Source organism: Anas platyrhynchos, chromosome 1, assembly GCF_047663525.1.
Source record: "Anas platyrhynchos isolate ZD024472 breed Pekin duck chromosome 1, IASCAAS_PekinDuck_T2T, whole genome shotgun sequence".
Lineage (NCBI taxonomy): Eukaryota > Metazoa > Chordata > Aves > Anseriformes > Anatidae > Anas > Anas platyrhynchos.
The window spans coordinates 182,889,428-182,914,432 of NC_092587.1; the positions used below are offsets into that span (position 1 = coordinate 182,889,428).

Consider the following 25,005-nt stretch of genomic DNA (forward strand, 5'->3'; position numbering starts at 1 on the left):
GAGATGATACAAAAATGGGAAGAGTGGTTGACATACCATCAAAGTGTACAGCCATTCAGAGGGACCTTGTCAGGCTCGAATAATGGGCTAAATATCTCATAAAGATCAACAAAGGAATGTCCAAAGTCCTATTCCTGGGGAGGAAACACCTCAAGCAGCAATAGATATTGGGGACCAAGCAGAAATTAGCTTTGTAGAAAGAGGCCTGGTGGGCCAGGTGGACTGTAAGCTGATCACGAGCCCATATGGCACCCTTGTGGAAAGAAGGCAAATGGCATGCCAGACCACATTAGGAAGAGCATGGAGAACAGGTCAAGGAAGGTGGTCCTTCTCCTCTCCTCAACACTGCTGAGGCCACACCTGGAGTACTGTGTCCAGTTCTGTGCTCCCTAGTACAAGAAAGATGTGGACATACCAGAGAAAGTCCAGCAAAGGACCACAAAGATGACTGAATAATCAGTCTCTTAACTTGAGGAGAGGATCAAAGGACTATTAAGTCTTGGAGAAATGACTATTAAACCTTGGAGAAGAGAATTCAAAGGGGGCAGGAGGATCTTATCCACATGTAATACCTGAAGGGTGGAGACTAAAGATGACGGAGCCAGAGATGACTTCTTAATGGTATCCAGTGACAGTATGTGAGGCAACAGGCACAAATTGAAATACAGGAAATTCCATTTAAATTAAAGTTTAAAAAAAAAACTGTTTTGAGGTCAAACACTGGAATGGGTTGCCTGGAGAGGTTATGATGTCTCCATTCACAAACAGACTCAAAATCTGACTGGACAAGGTCCTGAGGAACCTACTGTAGCTGACCCTGTTTTCAGCACCTCTGTTTCAAAATCATACTTTAAAGTTTTTCATGCAAGTACATTACTGTTTTTGTTGTTGTTGTTTTGGTTTGTTTTTTGTTTGTTTGCTTTTAAAAAGTCAAGATTCTTTAAAAGACAGATGACTTTAAAGAAGAAACTATGTAGAGTTAATTTGTACGATACATTTTACACCTAGTTAAACAGAAGATGTTACACGATCAAAAAGCATATTCAAAACAGAAGAAATCATTGCTTTAGTTTCTTGTTTTTATTGCCTTTCCATTACTCAACCTCTCATGGCAAAATGTAAAATCTACCTACAGAAGCTTAGATGGTAATTTAATTTGAATACTTTTCCTTTTCTTAATTATTAATTATGACTCAATTTAAGCCACTATATAAAAACAACAAGTATTTGCATTGTTCCCTAATTTCCTCCTGAGGCTAGCAGATTCAGGTTCTCTTATTACATATAGTCATATTACATTCAGTCTCAGTTTTGGTATGTGATTTACGTAAGACTGATTCTATTCAGTGTCTCATACGAAGCACTTGCAAAGTTTCAACTTGTTAGTCATAGAAGTTTCATGTCCTGTGCTTGATAATCTCATTTTACGTATACCCCATAATAAGAGGTAACAAAAGAAAGTGAGACACTGAACTACAATTAGAGTGTGTGTGTGCATGCACACATGTGACACAGAGATAACTCATTCATTTAGCACAGATATGCCCAAAGGTTACTTTGTATGTTTATTAAAGATGTTATCTTTTAACTGCTACAATAGGAGAGTTCTCCACATATTGTGGCTATACTTTCTCCTCAAGTTTCCCAACTGTGATAAGAAAATATAGACTATATTTTGATATGTTATAGACTATATATAGACTATATTTTGATATGTTCTGGGTTATTTGACTATTTGACTGAAAACAAGAAAACGTACACATCATACATGGGGAAAATAAACTAAAAAAAAAAAAAAAAAAAAAAGGTTTCCTTACCCTGATAGACTTTTTATTCTAATAAATGTAATAAATAGAGATTATATTAAGTTATTTATCACAGTTGCCATACCACCTATGGACATTTTCAAAAGAAAACATTGGAAACCTTGTGGTTGTAGCTAATAAGAAGTATATTCATAAAAATACTATTTAGAGTGTAATTTTAAGGTGAAACCAACCCAGAACACTCTTTGGAAGAAATTCAGATGTTCTTTGAGAACTCAAAGTACAGCTTAACAGGGTTCATTTACTGCTATATTTAAAAAACAAAACAAAAACAAAACAAACAAAAAAAAACACAACACAAAACATGATAATAAAAGAAAAATGTTTATTAAAGAGGGATTTTGTGGCAATTAGAGTACGCGTGGCAATTATTCTAATATGACATATATTCATATATATGACAATATGACATATATTCTATATGTCACTTCTCAGTAGCAAAGTGAATACAGGCTACAGTTTTGGAGAAAAAGTCTAAATCAATATATTTTAAAATGAAATGAGAACTAAGCCTCCTCTGACACAGAAAATATGAAGTATACAATCTGCAGATATTTTGGAGGGAAAAAAGCATGTAAGAAACTAAAGACAAAATTAAAAAATAAATGGTTATTACAAAGCCAAAAGAAGCTATAACTAAAAGGTTATAAGCTACTTACCAGTAGAGATAGGGTTTATCCTTATCCACGTTGATATTGTTTAGTGGGTCCATACGAAACCAGGTGTTAAGAGTAAACCCATTTTGATAAGGCCACTTAGCAATAGGAGGCAATGCAATTGCCTAAAAAAGAAAAAAAAAAAAGGAAAAGATTAAGGAAACAGTAAGTCAAAAACATATTTTTGAAAAGTACTGTTAAAGATAATGTCTTTCTGGATTTCTACTATAAATCTGCAGATTTTCTCTAACATTCAAATACCAAAGACAATTTAAAAACTTTAAATAGTGTTTTTGAATAAATGCACTAGTTTCCATTCATTTTAAAATACTATAATTTTTAACTATTCAAATTTACTGATAGAGGACATGAAATTACATTTGTGAATGAGCAATATTAAGAGGAAAAAAAGAGGAAAATGACATGCATAAATTAAAATATAAATTTGGCATTTGGTAAGTATTAATGTCATCTAGAAACCTAAACATTAAGATCAACTTAATCTCAAAATGCAGTAAAACAGAGATTCACTATTAAAACTATAGTATAAAAAAAGGTTGTTCTCTGAAATCTTAGAGCACTATGACTTTTCTTTTCCTACAAACACTTAGCAAGGTAAGAAACAAAATCTTACCTCCATAGTTAAATAAATTAATAATAAGGCATGACCTGGAAGAAGTTTTTTGTTTTTTCCAGGCTTTATTTCTCTGGGCTGAAGCACTGATAAAGAGATTTCCACAAACTTTTTTCTTTATACCTGAGCACTGCCCTGAAACATTTACCTTTGAAGGAAGACTTTCTTTAAGGAGGAAATTGGACAAGATGAACTTCTGAGGTCATTTAAAATATTTTTTCTATGATACCAGTAAAAGAAAAATATTTTTCACTGAGTATGAGAACTATACACAAAGTAAAGTCATATTCAATTTTTAAGTTAAGATACTTGGTTAGACCAGATAACCTCCAGAGGTCCAACCTCAACCATTCTGTGATTCTGTTTGATACTTTCTAGTCCTTCAATCACAGTTAGAAATACTTGTATATATTATAATATATAATAATATTTAGTATTATAATATATATATAATATAGGAGCATTAGTATCTGTATCAGCACAGTATCTATGCTGATTCCATGCAAAATACTACTACCAGCAACAAATTCCTTTACTCTTTAAAATCAGAATGGGCACAAATCTATTGAGAATAGAGACAAAAGATTCTAGGACTCACACTAAGATTCTACACTCTATTTTATGTAGTAAAATACATCAGAAAAGTACAAGACAATTGCTGAAGGAGTTTTAAGAACAGAGAAATGGGTAATTAAGAACGATAGGGAACTCAAAGTAATTTTTTAAAATTTGATACAGCAATATTCTCAGCTTATGCTAGCATTTGACTAGATAAAATAAATAACATCAATTATGCTACTAGTCTGCTACTGTTTGCTCAATACAAAACATTTCAAGGAAATGCTCTGGCGTAGAACTCCTGCCTCCTGTGAGAGAATTCCCTGCATGAGACAGGGGAAAAGGTGTTTGATGACAAACAGGAATAATACCGGGGAATGGTACCACCATCATAGGGTGTCCTCCTAATGGAGTGGCTAATGTTTTGCTACTGGGATAGACTGGTGATGTAACATGGTTCTGGGAGGAGACCTTCAGTTGTAATAGTAAAACAGCTCTCACCAGCAGTTCATTATTGGTGCAGCAGACTTCTAAGCCCTTTTATATTACCACTGAAGTTTTGGTTACATGTGGAGAATGCACCCAACTTTAAAGATATTTATCATGCCTGGTAAACATGATGCTATTTCTCTGTGTTGATACTGATGGCACCAATGCCCATCACAACTGAAAATCTCAATTCAATGCTTGTAAACTAAGTCCTTTTCTCTAACAAAATATTTGTTGCTGGGATCATTTTATAAATCATTTCCTCCAGACCACTTCAGAGAATGACTCCTCTCTAGAATTTCATGGTATAATACAACATGGACTGCTCAAGAAACATAAATTTGAAACTTGTATTTCTTGATTTACAGGTGCAGTCAGTGATGAGCGGTATATGAAATGAGATCCAGACCAAGAAAAGACGAATGCCTACTATGCATTTCAATCAAGAAACTTTATGCCACTGTACAATTGTCAGTACTGAAAACTGAATTTTCAATATGATTTCCAATAACTGATGAAAATTGCTGCACCTCCTTAGATGGGGATGAATATTTGAAATTCTTGCCCTGAAAAGCTTTTCTTTTTTTTATACATATATCTAACAGAAAATGAAATATAAGATAGACATTTAATCAGGATTTGCCACCGAAGCCCAGAAATGTCACAGCAGTGTATGTCATAATAGAAATTCATATTTTACAACAGTTTTACTTTTGGAGCAAGAGAGGTTAACCGTGGTTTTAACATTGCAGTACCAAATGAAATTCTCTCTTTCAGAACTCAGCTATTAATTCTTCACTCAATCCACCCTATGTAATTCTGTCTGAGCAGCTAAATATAAAACAAGATGAGGGAAGTAATATAGACAAAAAATACCCCAGGTGAAAAACAGCTATTTTCAGGCAGTTTATTTCCCCGATGAAATCTGCCATACCAACAGCTGTATTGACAGAGAAGAGGTGGTGGTTTAAGCATGAAGAAAACTATCAGAGCTATTGCTAGATGTTGCACCTGGGTCGGGGCAATCCCAGACAGGAGTACAGACTGCGTGAACTCATTGAGAGCAGCCCTATGGAGAAGGACTTGGGGGTTCTGGTGGACAAAAAGATTGACATGAGGCATCAGTGCATGCTTGCAGCCCAGGAGGTCAACAGTATCCTGAGCTGCATCAAGTAGGCAGCAGGTCAAGGGAGGGGATTGTGCCACTTTACTCTGCCCTTGTGAGGCCCAATCTGTAGTGCTGTGTCCAGATCTGGGGCCCCCAGCACAAAAAGGATGTTCATCTGTTATAGTGGGTCCAGAGGAGGGCTACGAAGTTGATCAGAGGCCTGGAGCACCTCTCCTATGAAGAAAGGCTGAGAGAGCTTGGGTTGTTCAGGGTGAAGAAGAGAAGGCTCTGGGGAGACCTCTTTGCAGCTTTTCAGTACTTCAAGGAGTCTTATGCAAAAGATGGGAGAACAACTTTTTGCTCAGTAAGATAATGACATGACAAGGGCAAATATTTTTAAACTAAAAGAGGGGAGATGTAGATGGTTAGGAGGAAGGAAGAAATTCTTCACTCAGAGTGTGAGGCACTGGGATGGGTTGCCCAGAGAAGCTGTGGATGCCCCATCCCTGGAGGTGTTCAAGTCCAGGTTGCACAAGGCCCTGGGCAACCTGATCTATTGGGTGGCATCCCTGACCATGGCAGGGGGGTTGGAACTAGATGATCTTTAATGTCCTTTCCAACCCAAGCTGTTCTATGATTCTATGAAACGTTTCCAAGTTCTACCATGAGCTTATATCATTCCATACCAAAACACATTCAAATTTGTATTTCTCTCTTTTTTAACATTTGTATTTACTGCCTTAATAAACATATTATTAGATCTGTACACAATATTTGGATTTATGTGCAGGTTTTCTGAAACTGGATTTATGTGCACATTTTCATGCACTAAAGAGAGAAAATCCATTAGATTTTCCTTTTTAAGAGTTTTGTTGTAATGATTTATCTCAAAAAGTAAAGCCAGAAGTAGACTACATTTAACTCACTGCCTCGAGGGAAAAGAATCAGCTGGAGGAGTTCAGACAAGTAGAGAAAAAAAAAAAAAAGACTTTCTGACTAAATTGTCACTTTAAAATGTCACTGTGATGATATGCATAAGCATATCACTACATTTTCCTCAAGCTTTATGTAATATATTATCAATTACATTATTCAAATCAAATAGGGTTATTCTTTGGAATTTTAAGTTTTCACTGTAATAGTAATTTCTGCAGTCAAAAACTTCTATTTGACATTCTTGTCCTCTCAAGTTTAACTTCTCAACACTACAACTACGTTGCAAACCTATGGAAGGCAAGGTCTGTGATACTCAGGACTGTAATTCCCCTTGTGTTTCCCTTGCAAGAATTTCCAAATTCAAACTAAAAGAAATGCAAATAAGGAGCAATCTATTTGTTCCTCAAATTGTACTATTTTAATTGAAAACTTACTGCAGCACTACAGCCTGGGAAGTTGAAAAAGGTATCAGGCCCATGTCTCTGTGGCATCTGATTAAGGACTGATAATAGCTTAACCGCATGTCTTGGCTGTGAAAACAAGAAAATTGCAGAGAAGTCAATATTTTTGTACTCTCTAAGCTATAATGGAAACTGGACGGTTTTCACACAACACAGCAAATTAACTCTATAGTAGTTAGCTAAACTACTTCATAAACATATGTTCAATCAACATAAAAAAAAAAATATTCAAGCTTATATGTCCCAGAAGACAATTTATGTTAACTTCAGGCTCTAATGGAATGACACTTAATGCTTTATCTGATCACAGCTTACCCAGATTCCATTTTCGCCTCGAAGCATGCTGAACAAAAGCTTCAACTCTTTGACAGTGATGCTGTAGCTGGCAAGAACCCCCAACATATCAACTAGAAGATCTTCAAAGGAAAATAAAGTTATTCTGAACTCTGAATTTCATTGTTTTGACAAAAAAAAAAAAAAAAAAAAAAAAGCTGCAAGCATTAATACCTTTAAACATAAGTATATTCACAAATTCTAAGTCAAACTTTGTGGCCTTAAATATTTTACAAAGGATTTCATACTCTCATTGTTTTAACAGTTTTAAAAATAAATGCACATTTGCAGTTTTAGATGTTATATCACACTTTGAACAAAGTATCTATTAAATTTATGAAGAATTAATTCTTTCTCTTTTTATAATATTCATTATGAACTTATTGCTTGCTTCTTTCTCTTACATAATATGGGATAAGGATTTCTTCATTCCTCTGTAGATAGTATTTTTCAGACATTTCAGAACTAAAAGTTGCTTGACATCATTCTTTAACTTAAGTATTTTATACTGAGAATTTGCATGGTTCCCACAGCTTTGCTAGTGATACTTCCAACTTTTATCAGAGTAAGCCAGAAAACAAACAAACAAAACCCATAACCAACCAAGCAAAACAATCTTAGTGAGAAAAAAAAAGACCACAGTAAAAAGAATTCATCAAAAATTTTAAATTTTATGTAATACTGATTTCATTTAAACATTGCAAAATCCATATAAAGTAATAGCATTATGTAGCTTGCCTATCAGAGAACATCGGGTTTAAAATTACTGCTAGTTGTTGGATTTTATTTTAAAACATTTAATTTAATTTTAAGAATCTGTTAGTTTAGGGGATGCTGGACCTTGCTTTACACTCTGCATTTTCTTCTGGAATAAACAGCACTACTAATGATTACTACTGCCTTTAGCAGAAGGAAAAACAAGTTGCACATCTTAGCAGATGTTACATAAGAAATTTAATTCAGAGATCAAACTGTGGAGTACAGGTTTTTCAAAACAAAAAAAAAACAAAACAAACACGACTGAACAGAATCAGCATTAACAATCATTCTGAATTTCTTCACCACTCAACAATCAGAAAATACTCCCCATAAGCCTTTCAGAAGACATTATTAAGCTAGTATGTTCTTTGCAGGTCTTCATGTTCTCTTTGTTCACCAGTGAAAGGATGACTCTTGAAGGTGATGACAAAAAGTAGTGTTAAAAAATATTCATCCTTTAGATATTTTGTTTTTAAGAAATTTTATCTGCAAACCCCTACATATGCATTTTTGTGTAAAACCATCAATATCTATTTACTTGTGCCACTGTGAAAGCAGCCTCTGGTCCTACTCAACAGGCATGTGTAAAGACTGAAATAACATTTAATTTGCAGGAGACATACTAAGCTGTTCCGTGTGTGAAACTGCATGTCAGGAAAAGCAAAATAAAACATTGTGACTTGCAGTCATTTTCACCAAAAGATCTAATTACGTCCCTGATGTTGATGTATAACCATATTTTTTCCTTTCTCTAAATAGTCTACTTGAGAGTTTAATAAATACTCCTTTTAAAATTAGTAGCAGATTGTATTTGTAACAGAATTTCTTACAGGAAAGCAAAATAAAGTGAATACAAAAACTCTTGTATATTATATGATGGTGAATTCTATGATTCAGCTCATCCTCTAGTACCTACAAACATTTGTCCCTTTCACTGTCCAGTCTCTAGCATGCAATGTGAAACTGGCAGTGATTACACCTATTGCACATGATCAGAAACTGAGAACAATAACACACTGAAAACTCAAAAAGAGAAATCAGCATGAGTGAATACCAACCTTCAGCTGAGAATTTCCCAATTTTTATTTTGTAGCCTTAGGTTGTGTTTTAAATCAAGCTACTTCATGTAAACATGAAATACATGTCTATAAGCAATGAATAAAAAGTTGATAAAGAAAAAGAAATATAAATACCCTATCATTGTATCCCTGGGTTAAACAAAGATCACAAAGATTGAAGTCCAGTGGGGAACACGCGAAGATAAAGAAAGGAACATCCCTGAAAGTCAATGTAATTATGCAACTTAAAAATACTACTTTTAACACATTAAAAACAAACAAACAAACAAAAAATTATTTCTTGTTTCAATATAACAAGAAGAACAAAAAAAGTACTCAAATAATACATATCTTTATTCGTATGTATTAGAATCTAATATAAGAGTCAGTCTACCTCTGGTTTATAATCCTAATTGTCCACTTATCTATAAAGGAGCAAAGGCTGCAAACATACTATAACTGTTTGTTGTTGTTGTTTTTAATGTTTTCTTCATTTTCTGTAATATTAAATATGATCACATATATAACTGGTATCTATGATCTCATTTCAGAAATGAGAAAGGCCAGAAGGAGAAAGCAGGCACCGTTTCTCATTTTTTAAGCATTTCAAATATGTACTGAATGGAACAGATTTCTGTTAATGGCACTTTCTGAATACTTTCCTGCTAAGCAGTTTATACATGCTCTATAAATTCACCAGAAAGCTTGAAGAAATGCTTAATTCAGTCATTTCATATGAAAATACAATGGTAAAAGAGCCTGCCTGTCTCTCAAGTAAACTAAGCATATATCAAAGTGAATGGTATGGCATTAACTTTAGAAGACATATTAAACTGCTTTGGAAACACAACTTCAGAAAAACTACCTCATGCCTCCTTAAATGCCTCCTTAAACAGCCAGCCATGAAATTGTGAATTTTAACTCTGTTTGTGAAGTAGATCAATTTTTATGGGCTGGCAACAGAGAATGTGAGAATTTTGAAGCTTTTCTTATGGATCCAGTTGGAAGAGAAATGCTTGTTAACAGTCTGTTAATAGCAGAACAGTCCAAAAGTAACATTTTTGCTTAGAAATTAGGAACTGTTTCAATACTTAAGAATTAGATTCCAGAAATTTCAGAACAATTACCTACAGCACCACAACAAAAGTACAGCAAATAAAATGGGGCTCAAGGGAGACACATCCATTCAGTATAGGTTAGGGTTACGTTCACCACTCAGACTGCTCTGAAGTTACTAGAGATGTGTTATCTCAAGGAATCTCACTGAGCAGATCTGCATCACTACTCATCAAAGAGAAATAAATGAGGGATCTGTAAAAACTGAATCCCTCACGGAAAATCTTGTGCAGCTGTTAATAAAAATGTCTGCCAATCACCTATGTGAATATTTCAGTAATCTTTTTGCCTTAACCATTGATAAATAGCCTGATCATCTCCTCTCTTAGTATAACAGATTATCACAGTGCCCAGATGACTTGTGGTGAATAACGCTTCTGGAAAACAAATTGGAATATATGTGGCAATAATTTCATTTGGATTTCAGTCAAGAGTCAAGATGATTAAACTTTTATTCTTGACCACACAATCTGAAAAATCTCAAGAAGAGGGATATCTAAAGTGCTGAGAAGCTTCATAATCTGATAGTTTTCATCTGAACAGACAGCCAAGTTTTTCTCACTGAAAAAGATTGAGTACATTTTTGTTTGCTGTTCTCTTACTTTCATAAAAAAGAGGAAATTAGCTTCGGGTTTCGACTGGTCCTAAAACACTGCTGTTATAACATAATAGAGGTTATACTTGTCTCTTCTGTTTAAACCTTATTTAGGTTTAATCACAACATTTCATGAGGAAACAGGTGAGATGACCTGAAATCAAACAAACAATCCCTCAAAACATATAAAAAAACAAAATCAGGTAGCCTCTCTCTTTTGGAGATGATAAGTCAGTTGCAAACATTAGGATTTTTGGTACTAACCTCTTAGGAGGAAGCACTAACAGATCTTGTTCAAAACAGCCTCTCTGAACATTCAAAACCATTTTGCCACAAAATTTCTTACTTTATCCTTAGATTTTGGAAAGTTCATTGAAACACTTGGGGCAAAACAGTTCTACAATCATCTACAGTCAGTCATGACTTCAGCACGTACATATCAGATTAAGAAACAAAGATAATGCAAAAATAGTTACTGATTTCTTCATCAAGTGCCTACTAGTTATTATTGATTAGTTATTGGGTGACCATATCCATCTCCTCTCACAGAGGCCACCCCTGCAGCCTCCCTGCTACCAAGTCCTTGACACATTAACCCAATACATTAGGGTACCTCAAAATGAATAAATTTTAATTAGTATGATTCCTGGTTTTTATGAGTAAAATCTTGATAAACTTCAAAACAATAATGTCTGTTTTCATCAACTAATGTCATATTTAACATAAAATAAACAATATCTTTCCCTTACTTTCCCTTATCTTACTATTCTGACATATTTACCAGTCCTGGAAACAAAATGTACTTGGTGAAAATCATTAGTTTGTGAATCTATTGACCTGTTATACTCTAGTCTGAATCTCATGGTAGAATATTTAACATTACGCTTCTGGTTTTAGCATTTGCACATACATTTTTAATGACTGAGTTGCTCACTAACACCTTGAAATACAGAATTTACAGCTTTTTCAAATACTTAACACTTAACACAATACTTAACACAAATACTTAATACTTAACACCTTTATACTGAAAAAAAGCCAAAGATAAAAACATTCTTGAATAATTCATATTTCATGCTGCTGTTATCCTCTTCTTGTTTCTGGTCTGAAATCCTCACTGGTTTATTGTTCCACAAAGTCTATATATCTGCCAGGAATCAGATCATTACCTAAAGTCTTAAGAGTTAGAATTATGGAAGAAAAACCTCTTCAATCTTTCAAAAGCGCCTCACAATTTAAGTATATTAGAAGTCCCCAGCTATATAAAGATGAAGAATTAACTTCACACTTAGTTGAAAGAAAATGCTTAAGTTTCTCTCCAGTAAAAATAAGGCATAGATAAGTAAGCACATGTAGCTCTTGGCTGTCATATTTAAACTAGACAACCCAACCTGCTTTTCTAGCCAAATCATTCAGGATTACCATATTACTGAGCAGATGTAGTATGGAATGACAAACTCCTTCAAAAGTAATGTGGAAACCTTAGCTATGCAAGAACAACATCAGATATTTTCAGTGAGCAAAGAATGCTACATTTTCTACTGTAAAAAATTTCAGGCCATTAAAATTCACAAGTACAAACAACAGAGACATTATAGGGAGCACAGCTATACATTATTAAATGATGTACAGAAATAAACTGTTTAATATAATCCATATATCCAGCATTCATATATATGAATAATTTCTGATATGCTGTCAGATGTGGCTCACATTTAAAGCGGGTCATAACAATACTTCAAGCATCATAATACTAATTCAAAATGATAAATGCATTTCAGAATTAATATATTACCTTGAAAGGTAACAAGCCTAAACAGGTTGACAATTAGTTTAGACAGTTATCTACATATATTCTAAAATAACAATGCCTTTTCTTTCCTTCATTTTTTCTAAAACTGGTAAAAATTCTGCCTCGATAGCAGTCAGAAAAAGCAAAATATTACTTTAAGTGAAAAACAAATTATCCCCAAACCCTCCATAATCACAATAAGTTGACAGTTCAGCAATATAAGAATTATTTTATCAGTTGGTAATTTATACCTGCAATCATGTCGTCCACAGTACTCATCTTCAGCAGTACCTGTTCAATTAAGCCAACTTCCGTGCTAGTCTGTAAATTACGGACACTTTTACGTAGAATTGCTGTGAACATACTCCAGATTTCAGCTTGGCATGTTACATCACAGTGCTCCAAAAGCTCTGACATGCATGTAATGCTCTCTGCATCTTGGATTATAAAGTTCATCTCCAGATCAAATTCACCACCAACCAGCTACAAAAGAAAACAAGAACAACATTACAACATGAAATACATAGCTTAATGGCTCTCATACCTGCACTGTGATCAACACCTAATATTTTTGTATGGTGAGGGAGGTACTTTTGACAAAGAAACTCACAGTTATGATCAGCTGTGAGTTTGATCAGTTTGATGTCACAGCAGACTGATAATCATGCTATGCAAAACATATCTTGTACAAAATATATCCACTACTAGCATAAAATATGACCTTAAATTTTGTAACAGTGCTGACTACAACACTTTCACAAAATAAAATCAAAAGATATTTGAAATATTCCTTACTGTAAAGTAACTGAAATGGTAGCCTGGCCCAAAGTGAAGTAGTGGAGAATATGCAGAAACTGAAAACCTAAAAAGTAACTGAAGCTTTCCCACATTTGTCGGGAGAGAAATTTACCTGCAAAAAGACACTGAAAATAACTTATCTATATTTCCTCTTGATATAACACAACGCTTGACCTTGCATGTTTTCAAGATTTTACTGCCCTTCCCTCTATACCACCCAAACCTCTGTGCAGTCATCTGCAGAATAAGAATCAGTGAACTACACTGGACCAAACGAACCATGGAAAACGTGCTAATTATACCACAGGACAATTCATCATGTGGCCATGTAAACCTGCTGCTGGTGTAGGAAGAAACAGCACTGGGAAAGGAACAAGCACTCAGATGAAGAGCGATTTAACAGCAGCACTGATAAAACTTCAGACTGATTCCTATCTACCTGGCTAAGTGCCAAATGCCATCTAATGCCCTGAATTCCAATTAAATGGCACAACCAGTGGGCACATTTTAGGAGGAAAAAAAAAAAAAAAAGGTCTAAGGAAAAAGTGAAAAAAAAAACAAGTCAAGACTAAGACTATCTTAAAGCAGCTGAACTCACCATGTCACCAATCCCAAACAAATAGCCACTTATGTAAGTTTAAGAACATAAACTCTGAAAATCTGACTGAACAGTATATAAACTTAGCTTAAAAATAAGCTAAGCTTGCCCTTTAATGGCAGAAATACCTTTCAGTTTTGAAGGAAAAAAAATCCTACTTTATCCTTGTAGGATTGTTGAATTCTGAAAGTACCAATATTAAATTTCAATAACTAGAAATATATTACCTAATTCAGAAGACAAAACAAAATAAATTAATTCTCAAATAAGTTTAAGACAATCTTTTCTGTTTGTTCCAGGTAGGTATATGATTAAAATTGCAGTAATATTTTTAATTAAAGACAGTCAATGAACTCAAGTGCATAATTTCAGTGCTAACTTTTAAAACAAGGCTATTTCATAGTTCATTAAAAAGAAGGTTTTATATTGCTTTCAAATTAAACTCCAAATAAGAAGCAATATGAAATAATATGCAAACTTTTTTTTTTTTTTTTTTATAGATAAACCTATCCAAATATTCAGTCTTCCTTCAGTTCCAATCTATAGAAAATTAATGCAACTAAGCAAGGATTAGCTTTGGCTTCTACCCTGAATATATACCTATGCACCCTATGGAACTGTTGTTTTCTTTCCATTTCTTTCTATGCAGGTAAACTAGGATGAACAAATTTTATTTGGGAGATACTCTAAAGCCATCTGAACCCAGACCTTGTCAACCTGTGGCCCCATTTGAGCAGGGGGCATTGGACCAGGTGACCTCCATAGGTCCCTTCCAACCTCAACTATTCTACAATTCTATTTAGAAACACAACTTTCAGATACCTAACATAGGCAAGATGAATCCCACTCTTTTTTTTTTTTGAGAACATAGATCTAAAAGCAACAAAAGAATAGCAGTATCTCTATCAGATTGTAGAGGTTCAGTATAGACTAATCTCATTTTCCTCATATGCTGTTTATCACAAATTAACACTGCATGGGCAAAACTGACTAAAATAATGCACAAGACTAAAATCCTATGCACAAATAAATGCTGGGTGGAGAATGTATTGAGAGCAGTCCTGAGGAGAATTACTTGGGGGTGTTGGTTGATGAGAAGCTTAACATGAGCCAGCACTCTGCGCTTGCAGCACAGAAAGCCACCCATGTCCTGAGCTGCATCAAAAGCAATGTGGCCGGAAGGGCGAGGGAGAGGATTGTCCCTCTCTACTCTGCTCTCATTAGACCCCACACGGAGCCCTGCATTCTGTTCTGGGACTGCTAACATAAGAAGGATATTGACCTATTAAGGCAGGTCCGGAGGAGGGCCACGAGGATGATCAGAGGGCTGGAGCACCTCTCCTATGAAGACAGGCTGAGGGAGCTGGGGTTGTTCAACCTGCAGAGGAGAAGGCTCCAGGGAGACCTTTAAGCCTTCCAGTACCTAAAGGGAGCCTACAGGGAAGCTGGGGAGGTACTCTTTTTGAGTGGAATGATAGAACAAGGAGTAACGGCATTAAACTAAAAAAGGGTAGATTTAGATTAGACGTTAGGAAAAAATTCTTCACTCAGAGGGTGGTGAGGCCCTGGCACAGGTTGCCCAGTGAAGCTGTGTACGCCCCATCCCTGGAGGTGTTCCAAGGCCAGGTTAGATGGGGCTTTGGGCAACCTGGTGTGGTGGATATGGTTTAGTAGAGGACTTGTTAGTGTTAGGTCAGAGGTTGGACTCGATGATCTTGAGGTCTTTTCCAACCTAGAAATTCTGTGATTCTGTGATTCAGTTCTATTAAAAATAAGATGTCTGTATATTTAAAACAGAGAATCTGTATCAACAATACAATGAATGGTAAAATTGGTTTCAATGAAGGTGTTGTACTGGACTACAGACTATCCAGTAAGTATTAAAATTTTTATACTTGTCCATCTGTCAGCAATAGATTCATAGTCTGTCAGTGACTGTTTATTTCACTACAAAGAACATTAAAATATAATCATAGAATCATTAGGGTCAGAAAAGACCTCCAAGATCATCTGGTACAACCATCCCCCTACCACCAATATCACCCACTAAACCTGATTTGCCCCTAACAAAGATATAAACAAATTTAGATCACAACAATGATCACAATTATTAAAATCAACCTCTTCAATAACAGAAAAAAAAAAATAATAAACTAATGGAAAAAAAATAGGAAGGGTATAGAGTAGTTGCTTTTCTTAAGTAAAATATTAAGTCGTCATGAACCAAATTTTAAGATGACAAGGAAAATCTAAACCAAAATGAATTCTCAAAAATGCATCTCAAAATGCATTCAAAAAAAAAAAAAAAAAAAAGTCTATAAGTGCATTTCCCCAGAAAAGTAAGAAAATTCCCTAGGATAATAAGAAAAGAAGAGGAATAACCAATCATAACTAACCAGACTTTACTACACAGAGAAGTTATAAGTGGAGTACCAGTGGAATAATAAGTTGGTAACAAGTGCTGATATTAACGAAATGGCAAAGTTTGCTGAAGAGCCAAAAATCATTAAACACAGTTTTAAACCACCAACTCTTAAGAGTTGAAAAGATTTCTTATGATACCAAGTAGCCAGGCAATAACATATAGTTCAAAGAGTTCAAAGTTAGTAAATACAAAGTAATACCACACTATTACAGTTTTACCTATATTTACAATATGACAAGCTCTCAAATTCAAAATTATCATCCGTAAAAGAAAGAGCCAGTATGGGTACAACTTTAAATAACTAGCTGACACTAAAAGTTGTCTGTGGTTAACTGGGAAATGTCATAATGAACTTGCAACTTCATAATTTGGGTACAATTCTGACTGCAATACCATATACAGAAAGTTAAATTGCCCTGCCATAAAGTAATCATTTTTAACATAACATGCTGCAGACTTCTGTACTAAGACAAATTTCATCTGAAGTACAATATGAACATAAGCAAATCCTTACAGTAGCTGGTATATCATACCATAAATCAGTACTCCTTATACATCTTATAGATTAAATATAATATTTTTGTTATGTCATACATTCCGTCCTCCTTTGCATTCTTCAAGTGAACATCATACTCAGTAAAGACCATACTTTCACTGTGATTAAATATCTTGAATTATTGCTTGTACTTTGTCAAGGTCACATATCACTTTTAAACTACTCTGCATCTTTCACAGCAAAGTGGTTATAAATGAAGAGGCAAAGTAATTTTCACACCACTGTTCCAAGTTAGATGAAAACGGCCAAAAACATAGCTCCTCCTGAAGAAGTATTGAACTGTCAGCTATAAGCAAATTAGGCTTTCTTCTCTATCCTGAGGTTGTTTACAATGACAGGTTGAAACTCCTTGCAAATTGCTCCAAGAATCTTAACCTACATCACCATCCTCAAAGGCATTACTCAATCTCCATTCTCCTGAATACTGCATCAATTCCTCAGTAAGCCTCTCCCATTCACTATGCTATACAATAGAATTGTTTCTTCATGGGCTTCTGCATCTACGCAGAACTTAAGATGGTCTTTTACACCTTTTTGGCCTAGAACAAATGTTAAATATTCCCCCAAAATATAGAAGTTGACTACATACATGTATATCTGACAGTTGAATTCTAGATATAGAGCAAAATATGTGCTCCTGAACATCTAGGATTACATTTACACAGTTTTAAAAATCACAATTCTTCAGAATCAGATTCTTCTGAGGAAATGTGCTGAAACAAAGAGATAGTAGATAGCAGCTAAAATAGAAAATTCCTCAAATGAATGAAAAAGAACAGGAAAGATGGCAGACAATCTCTGAAGAAACACAAAAATGGAACATCAGGATGACCTGATACTGAATGAAAATTCAAAGCACAGGTCAGAACTAATTCTAACATTAAAAAACAAACAAACAAACAAAAACCCCTGAGGACACAAAGTTTTTCAACACAATTTCATCTGTGGTTAAAAAAAAAAGAAAAAAGGCAAATATAAGAACCCTAAGGATTTCATATGACGCAAGAAAATACTTTAGAAGCATTTGGTATTGTTTCAGTTAAATTCAGTTAAAAGTGCATGAGAGCATTGTGCTAAAGAGATTGACTCAGTGCAAACACATAATAACAATAAATTGTCAAAATTTGAACTACAGAGAGATCAAATAAAACATTTTTCTTTGCACTTATTTTCATGTTAACACATAAAATAGTTTTTTGGTTTTTTTTCTCATAACCACCTATTTTTCTATGTTTTGCACTCAAATTTTGGAAGAAGTTTCATGTCACTTAAAGTGAATATTTCTGTTACTTTTAGCACTTTACACATGCTTCTCTCTATTCCTCCTTTTTTCAGTCTTATTAACTAACTTGCACAATTGAAACATACTTTTAGTTGTTAACATGATTTTCTGAACAGTTTTTGGTTTCCTCAAATGTCATATTAATTAAAAGGATGCATCCAAAAAGAAAAGGGTGTTATCTATAACCATCTAGGACCTCTCATCTTGTATTTAACTTGTAAATGCTTTTGGGCAGGCAAACATACTTTTTCATTTTCATGTTTATCCAGAACAAAGTGAAATTTGTTTGCAGTTACCAGCAATGAATCTGCTCCCTAGCCCTGCTGGCCACGCTGCTTTTGATACAGCCCAGGATACAGTTCACTTCCTTGGCTGCAAGCACACATTGCTGACTGATGTTGAGCTTCTCATCTGTCTCCCCCAGGTCCTTCTCCTCAGGTCTGCTCTCAATCCATTCTCCACTCAGCCTATATTTGTGTTTGGGATTGCCCTGGCCCAGGTGCAGGACCTTGCACTTGCCATTGTTGAACTTCATGAGGTTCACACAGGTCCACTTGTAAAAGCTGTCCAGATCCCTCCAGATGACATCCCTTTCCTGCCAGCATGTCAACTGCACCACTCTGCTTGGTGTCGTTGGAAAACTTGCTAAGGGTGTAATAAATATTCTGCTCTCATGAGGTCTTACCCAGACCGCTGTGTTTAGATCTGGGGCCCCCAACATAAGAAGGATGAGGACCTGTTAGAGTGGATCCAGAGAAGGACCATGATCAGATAAGATCAGATCAGATCAGAGGGCTGGAGTACCTCTCCTGTGAAGAAAGGCTGAGGGAGTTGGGCCTGCTCAGCCTGGAGAAGAGAAGGCTCTGGGGAGACCTTACAGCAGCTTTCTAGTACATAAAGGGGGCCCTACAAGAAAGCAGAAGAGGTACTCTTTGTCAATGAGTGATAGGACAAAGGGTAATGGCTTTAAACTAAGAGAGTAGATTTAAATTAGATATAAGGAAGAAATTATTTGCTTAGAGGATGGTGAGGCACTGGAACAGGCTGCCCAGAGAAGCTGTGGATGCCCCATTCCTGGAGGGGTTCAAGGCCAGGCTGGATGGGGCTTTGGGCAATCTGGTCTGGTGGGAGGTGTCTCTGCCCATGGCAGGGGACTTGGAATCAGATGATCTTTAAGATCCCTTCCAGCCCAAACCATTCAGTGACTCTATGCAAGTTCTAAGTATTAAGCCTTTTTTTTTCCCACCCACATTAAGACGGAATTATACTTTATATATTAGTCTAGATCAAAGAAAATATATTAGAATTATACAAACAGTCTTCAAATATTTAAATCTCTAAATTTGCTGATCAGTGCTGAAAGCAGTACATTTTCCTTGGTTCCTTCAAATTGGATTATTATCTGTGTTTATTTTAATAGAAATGAAGAATATAAATTCCAGAGTACTAGGCAGCCAGTGCCATTGAAAAACTGCATTAGCACAATTATATAATTACTACAATTCTAGTAACATCCAGGTCAAATTTGCACCAAGGCATTTGATTCTCCCCCCTCCTAATTAACTACTGTCACACTTGCTCTGCATTTTCTAAAGCCAAGAATAATAAGGACATATTACAGACAACATGACAACCATTCTCATTTATTTTGGACTAGTTTGTGAGAACCACTTTAGATTTAAATATATACACATTTGATTAGGATAATCAGCCTTGCCTTGTGAGTACAGGAGGTAATCAGTTTGGAAACAAACTGTGAAACAAATTTATTAATTCTTTTCCTGTCCCTGATCTTCATATATCTTTTAAGCTTTGCAAAGCAGCTGACTGCTTTTGGCATAGATTTCCATGGGGAAAAAGTCAGAAATAACCTGCTGGGATAGGAGTGATAATCTCTTAAAATCCTAAATTAGTTCACAGTTATAAGGAGAAAACTAATAAACCTTTTATCCTTGCTAATAAAGGCCATCACATAACATTCCAGAATAGTGCTCATTCAAACAGGAACATCTTTTCCTCAAAAAGAAGCATTGCATTGACTTCATAATCACAAGTGAGAGTTCAAACTATGTGAAGTCAGGTAGCTACTGCTTCTTTTATTAAGATAGAGCTCCAGTTCAGGCATTCAGACACACTAGTCTGACAGAAGAGGTGGTGGGCCCAGGCGAGAAAAACAAACAAACAAAAAACCGCTATTATTTTCAGGTCATTAATTAAAACATTTAATTTCTAACCAATTAATTCAGAGTTTTTAGGAGGATTTTTTTCACCCACATAAATGTTTATTTCTTCATGGAAAAGTGTTTAGAATTCTAAATTAAATAAGTGAAACTTTTCAGTGACCAATGTGTGTTGATCACATGAATTTTTGTTAATCTAAACATATCAACATGACTACAGAGAAAACCACAAATAATAAACACTTAAAACTGATATTTTCCATTATTTTCCATAACTGGCATATATATATATATATATATATATACATGTATATATACACACATACATATTTTAAATGCTCTTGGAATGCAGTTCTTTAGAAATCTCAATTACAGATGTTTATATTCAGGGTAATTTTCAAAATTCTCTTTACTGTCAATGGAAGGTGCATCTAAAAAGTGCATCTGGACAGTGATTCATCTCACTGATTTTAGATACAACATTAGGATCAAATAATTCTTACCCTGGGAATGTAGTATTTTTCACCAACAATAAAAGGAGAGCTAGTCCAGACAGACACATCTAATGTTATGTCAGATTAATCTCACACAGTGTGCTCACAGTATGGTTTATAACCAAATGACAGCACTAGAAAGATTGATTCTCATGTGAATCACGAAAACAGCATGTCTTTCTCCACATTACCATACCATTTTTAAAGGGACCTTCATTCATTTTAGCTTCAAAAATATGTTTATCTTGAGTAATATATAGTATGTACACAATAGGGTGCCACTAAATGCATACTACCTAATAAGTTTATTGACAATTTTAAAGTATTCTGAGAAAAAATAAATATTTCAACATGTCTTTTATACCTACAGAGAAAGTATGAATGAAGTAACACATTCAACATCTCTTTTGTCACTTCCAAGCTTAAGCATGTTATTATACAAACAGAGGGCATCTCCTGGGTCTGGCTGGGATGGAGTTAATATTCTTCATGGCAGCCCATATGGTGCTGATTTGTGACTAAAACAGTGCTAATAATGCACTGATGTTTTAGGTATTGCCAAGATGTGCTTGCATGGAGTCAACACCCTGTTTAAACTCTGTCCCTCCTTTAAGTAGGCTGGGGGTGAGCAAGATGCTGGGAGGGCACACAGCCAGGATGACAGCTGACCCCAAATGACCAAAGGGACATTCCATACTATATCATGTCATGCCTAGAAATAAAACTGTGGGCTGTCCTGATTCTCTCACCCATCACTCTGGTGAAGGTGTGGGGTGCGGTGAGTGAGCAGCTAATTGATGGGGGTCAACCCACCACAGTTTTAAAACTTTTGGCCTCTGCTCTCAAACCCAGTACAATTATCCAGGAAAAATATTTTATCATTTCCTTTCTCCCTTCCTTTTCTATAAGTCAATATCAATAGTTTTGACAATACCTACACTTTTTTTTTTTTTTTCCCAGAACATTTCTTTTTCAATCATGAAGAGAAACAAAAACATATATTTGAAATGCTTGGAAGATAACATGAGTTGTAAAAGAACAAATATTCTCTAAGCAATGAAGATTAACTCTGTACTTATTAATGCCCTCCTGTTGTCACTGTTATCTGCCTCAGTACATTAGCTTTCTTGGGACATAAACCAGGAACAGAGAGTAAAAATTATTACAAGAACCGTCTTCTTTTCTTTAATTTCTGCCAGACAGCTGTAAATGATACCACTGGCACTGGCAGATTTTCTAGTATGAAAGCAAAAAGCCAACAGTCAAACTGAAACTGGCACACTGGTTTATTTAGCACTAGTGATACTTTATTAAAAATGGCTACAGTTATCTAAACAATTATACTGATGGTTGTGCCATGCACTTGGCAAAACTGGCAAAATGCAGTTATATAAATGTAATACCACATAAAGGTGGTATTTGGTGATACTAAATAAAGGGCACCTTAAAGCCCACCCAGTCCCACCCCCCTGCCATGGGCAGGGACACCTCCCACCAGACCAGGTTGCCCAAAGCCCCATCCAGCCTGGCCTTGAGCACCTCCAGGAATTGGGCATCCACAGCTTCTCTGGGCAGCCTATGCCAGTGCCTCATTGCCCTCTGAGGGAAGAATTTCTTCCTAATATCTAATCTAAATCTACCGTCTTTTAGTTTAAAGCTTGTTCTATCACTACACCCACTAAACAAAGAGCCCCTCCACAGCTTTCCTATAGGCCGCCTTTAGGTACTGGAAGGCCGCAATGAGGTCTCCCCAGAGCCTTCTCTTCTCCAGACTGAACAACCCCAACTCCCTCAGCCTGTCTCCATAGGAGAGGTGCTCCAGCTCTCTGATCATCCTTGTGTCCTCCTCTGGACTCACTCTAACATGTCCTTCTTCTTGTGCTGGGTCCCCAGATCTGAATTCAGGGCTCCAGGTGGGGTCTCACAAGAGCAGAGAAAAGGGGGACAATTACCTCCCTTGCCCTGCTGGCCATGCTGCTTTTGATGCAGCCCAGGATACAGTTGGCTTTTTGGGCTGCAAGTAAATGCTTTTTACTAATGTGGAGCTTTTTATCCACCTGTACCCCTAGGTCCTTCTCCAAAGGGCTGCTCTCTTTTTATAAGCCCTGCAAAATAGTGGTTGTCAATGCTTAACTAAGGATAACGATAATGCTTAAGTAATGGAAATGTTAACAATAAGTCAGTTCAGCAGCTTGTCCCAGACAGACACTTTTAAAGGAATTGTCCATAATGAACAAAGGTTTTTGTGTATTTAAACTGAGTTGCATGTGCTGTGAGATATTATTCCAGACTCTCTTCATCCATTCTTAGCATCAAAGCTGCTTTGATACAAGAAAGTGAAAATGTCAAAAATTGTTGTGCTGCTCAGAAAAGCTGCCCCATGTACTTCAGATTAGTATCTGTTTTTGTCATGATGCGTTGAAATTTTTTGGTTGAAACTTCACTAGAAAGAAGAAACCCTAATAAATTGAAATGACAGTCTATTATTTATTTTTAAAAGATCACAATGTTAAGGCATGGTTTAAACTATTTGTTATAGTAGGAATGCTGGAGCAATGTACTGTAGCACATTCAAATTGGCAAAATATACTGTGTCACAGTTATTTTTTCAGGTCATAAATACAAAACAGAAATTTAATAAATAAAATATAATGACGTTGGCATAGAGAAAAAGTCATTTTTGACTGGCTTTTCTGAAGGACACACAGATCTACAAGTCAAATAAGAGAAAAACATTGTAGAGAGGTATTTTGAGAACACTTTAAGATTAGAATTATGGGTACACTGCTATACCAGATTCTGTGTAATACAAGTGAGCAATCAACCAAAGCATCCAAAACAATGGTAGGTCAACTGCAGTCAAGCACACACATGATTTACAGATATAAGCATCAATTATGCTCACATACATTGCAAGTCTACATAACTTACAGACAGGGTCAACAGTTTGGCTTACTCATTAGCTGAATAACAATTTCAACTCTTTCCCTTCCCTGCTTTTTGTCAACCCATACCTCACATAGCCAGATCTTTCCTAAGTACCACTGAGGCTTAAAGAGAAAAACAAAACAACCAAACCACCATCACCAACAACAACAAAAAAGAGGACAATGGTTCTCCAGCAGATCACAGAACTTTAAAGAATGCTTGACTTTGGCATGGGACAGAAATTAGTCTGATAAAGTTCAAATGTCTGGCCTCATAAAAGTTTCCCTAGCACAAAACTGCAACTCCTTGAAAGTCCTATCTTAGAAGCAAGCAATGCGAAGTGAGAGTTTAAGGTCCTGCGGCACATAACAAATTTTACCCACTTAAAGACAGTTGGATCAGGAATCCAATGGATTGTGGCAGAAATGAGGACTGAGCAAGATATTTTACATACAAATACCTAACCCAAAACTCCAAAAACACTCAGTTTTTACCAAAGTCATCCTCCTGGTCTAGTGTTCCTGTGTCAGCAGCAAAAGGCTCTTTTCCTGTTTATTTTACTAATCTGCAACAGATAATTTTGGGCCACATATATATGTTTATTATTTTGAAGCACCTTTTACCACTACAGTACCAGCATAACTGCATTTTTTTCCTTCCAGATCATGTCTCAGAGACATATTAATAATTGTTTCCTTCCATTGTACAACGAAGCAGTCAGCCTTTGGCTGGTGAACCCAAAAGGAAGAGCCTGCAGGCTCTCTTACAGTCTCCTCTTTTCCCATTAGGTAATCAGAGATGCAAAGCAGATGCTCTCTGTTGGCACTAGCTGCATTTTCCTCACTATTAAAGAGCCCTTTTGCATACCCTTTTCCCATTAGAAGCTCTTCTGCAAGTTCCTAGCTGGTTTCACCCATGGCCTCAGCTTTTGGCCCTACAGACCTTGCAAACTTACATAGTATAAGTTATTTTCACTACAAAGCAGTATACCCAATATACTTTAACAGGATTGACACAGCACTGATGTCCTGCATCCTTCCCAAAAACCCAGGAGCAAAATATTTCTCTAATTACCTGTTCTTTCATACTAAGTGAAATTTGGTTACCTGAGATATTCAGCAAACAAAAAATAACCTATTTTTAGTCTAAAGGACATGAATATTTGAACATAAAGAAGTTTAGCCTAGGTAGTTTTCATACTGCAATCAGCTTTCTATAAAAATAATCAACACATGCAATTCATTTACCTTGCTAAATATCATCTCCTATTAACCCAGTTTCCTTTGTATATATACACTTGAACTGGCATTTGGTAAGAACTGGAATTATTTACATTCCTCTCATTAAGATTAAGCTATCTATTACCTATTCTAAAATTAAATCATCCATTATTAAATAGTGCTCTCTCATGTCCATCTTTTTC

General features: G+C 35.6%; 1 protein-coding gene across 15 annotated transcripts in view; it reads right to left on the reverse strand.

The window, feature by feature from the left end:
• Positions 1 to 25,005, reverse strand: part of NBEA (neurobeachin) — a 509,188-nt gene that overhangs the window by 407,891 nt on the left and 76,292 nt on the right. For all 15 annotated transcript variants that reach the window (XM_038174546.2, XM_072032602.1, XM_072032605.1 and 12 more), the window contains exons 2-5: positions 12,573 to 12,804; positions 6,984 to 7,084; positions 6,642 to 6,737; positions 2,486 to 2,607 (exon numbers count right to left, since the gene is read on the reverse strand). In XM_038174546.2, coding sequence (XP_038030474.1) covers positions 2,486 to 2,607; positions 6,642 to 6,737; positions 6,984 to 7,084; positions 12,573 to 12,804 — 551 coding nt within the window. The remainder of the gene's footprint in view (positions 1 to 2,485; positions 2,608 to 6,641; positions 6,738 to 6,983; positions 7,085 to 12,572; positions 12,805 to 25,005) is intronic.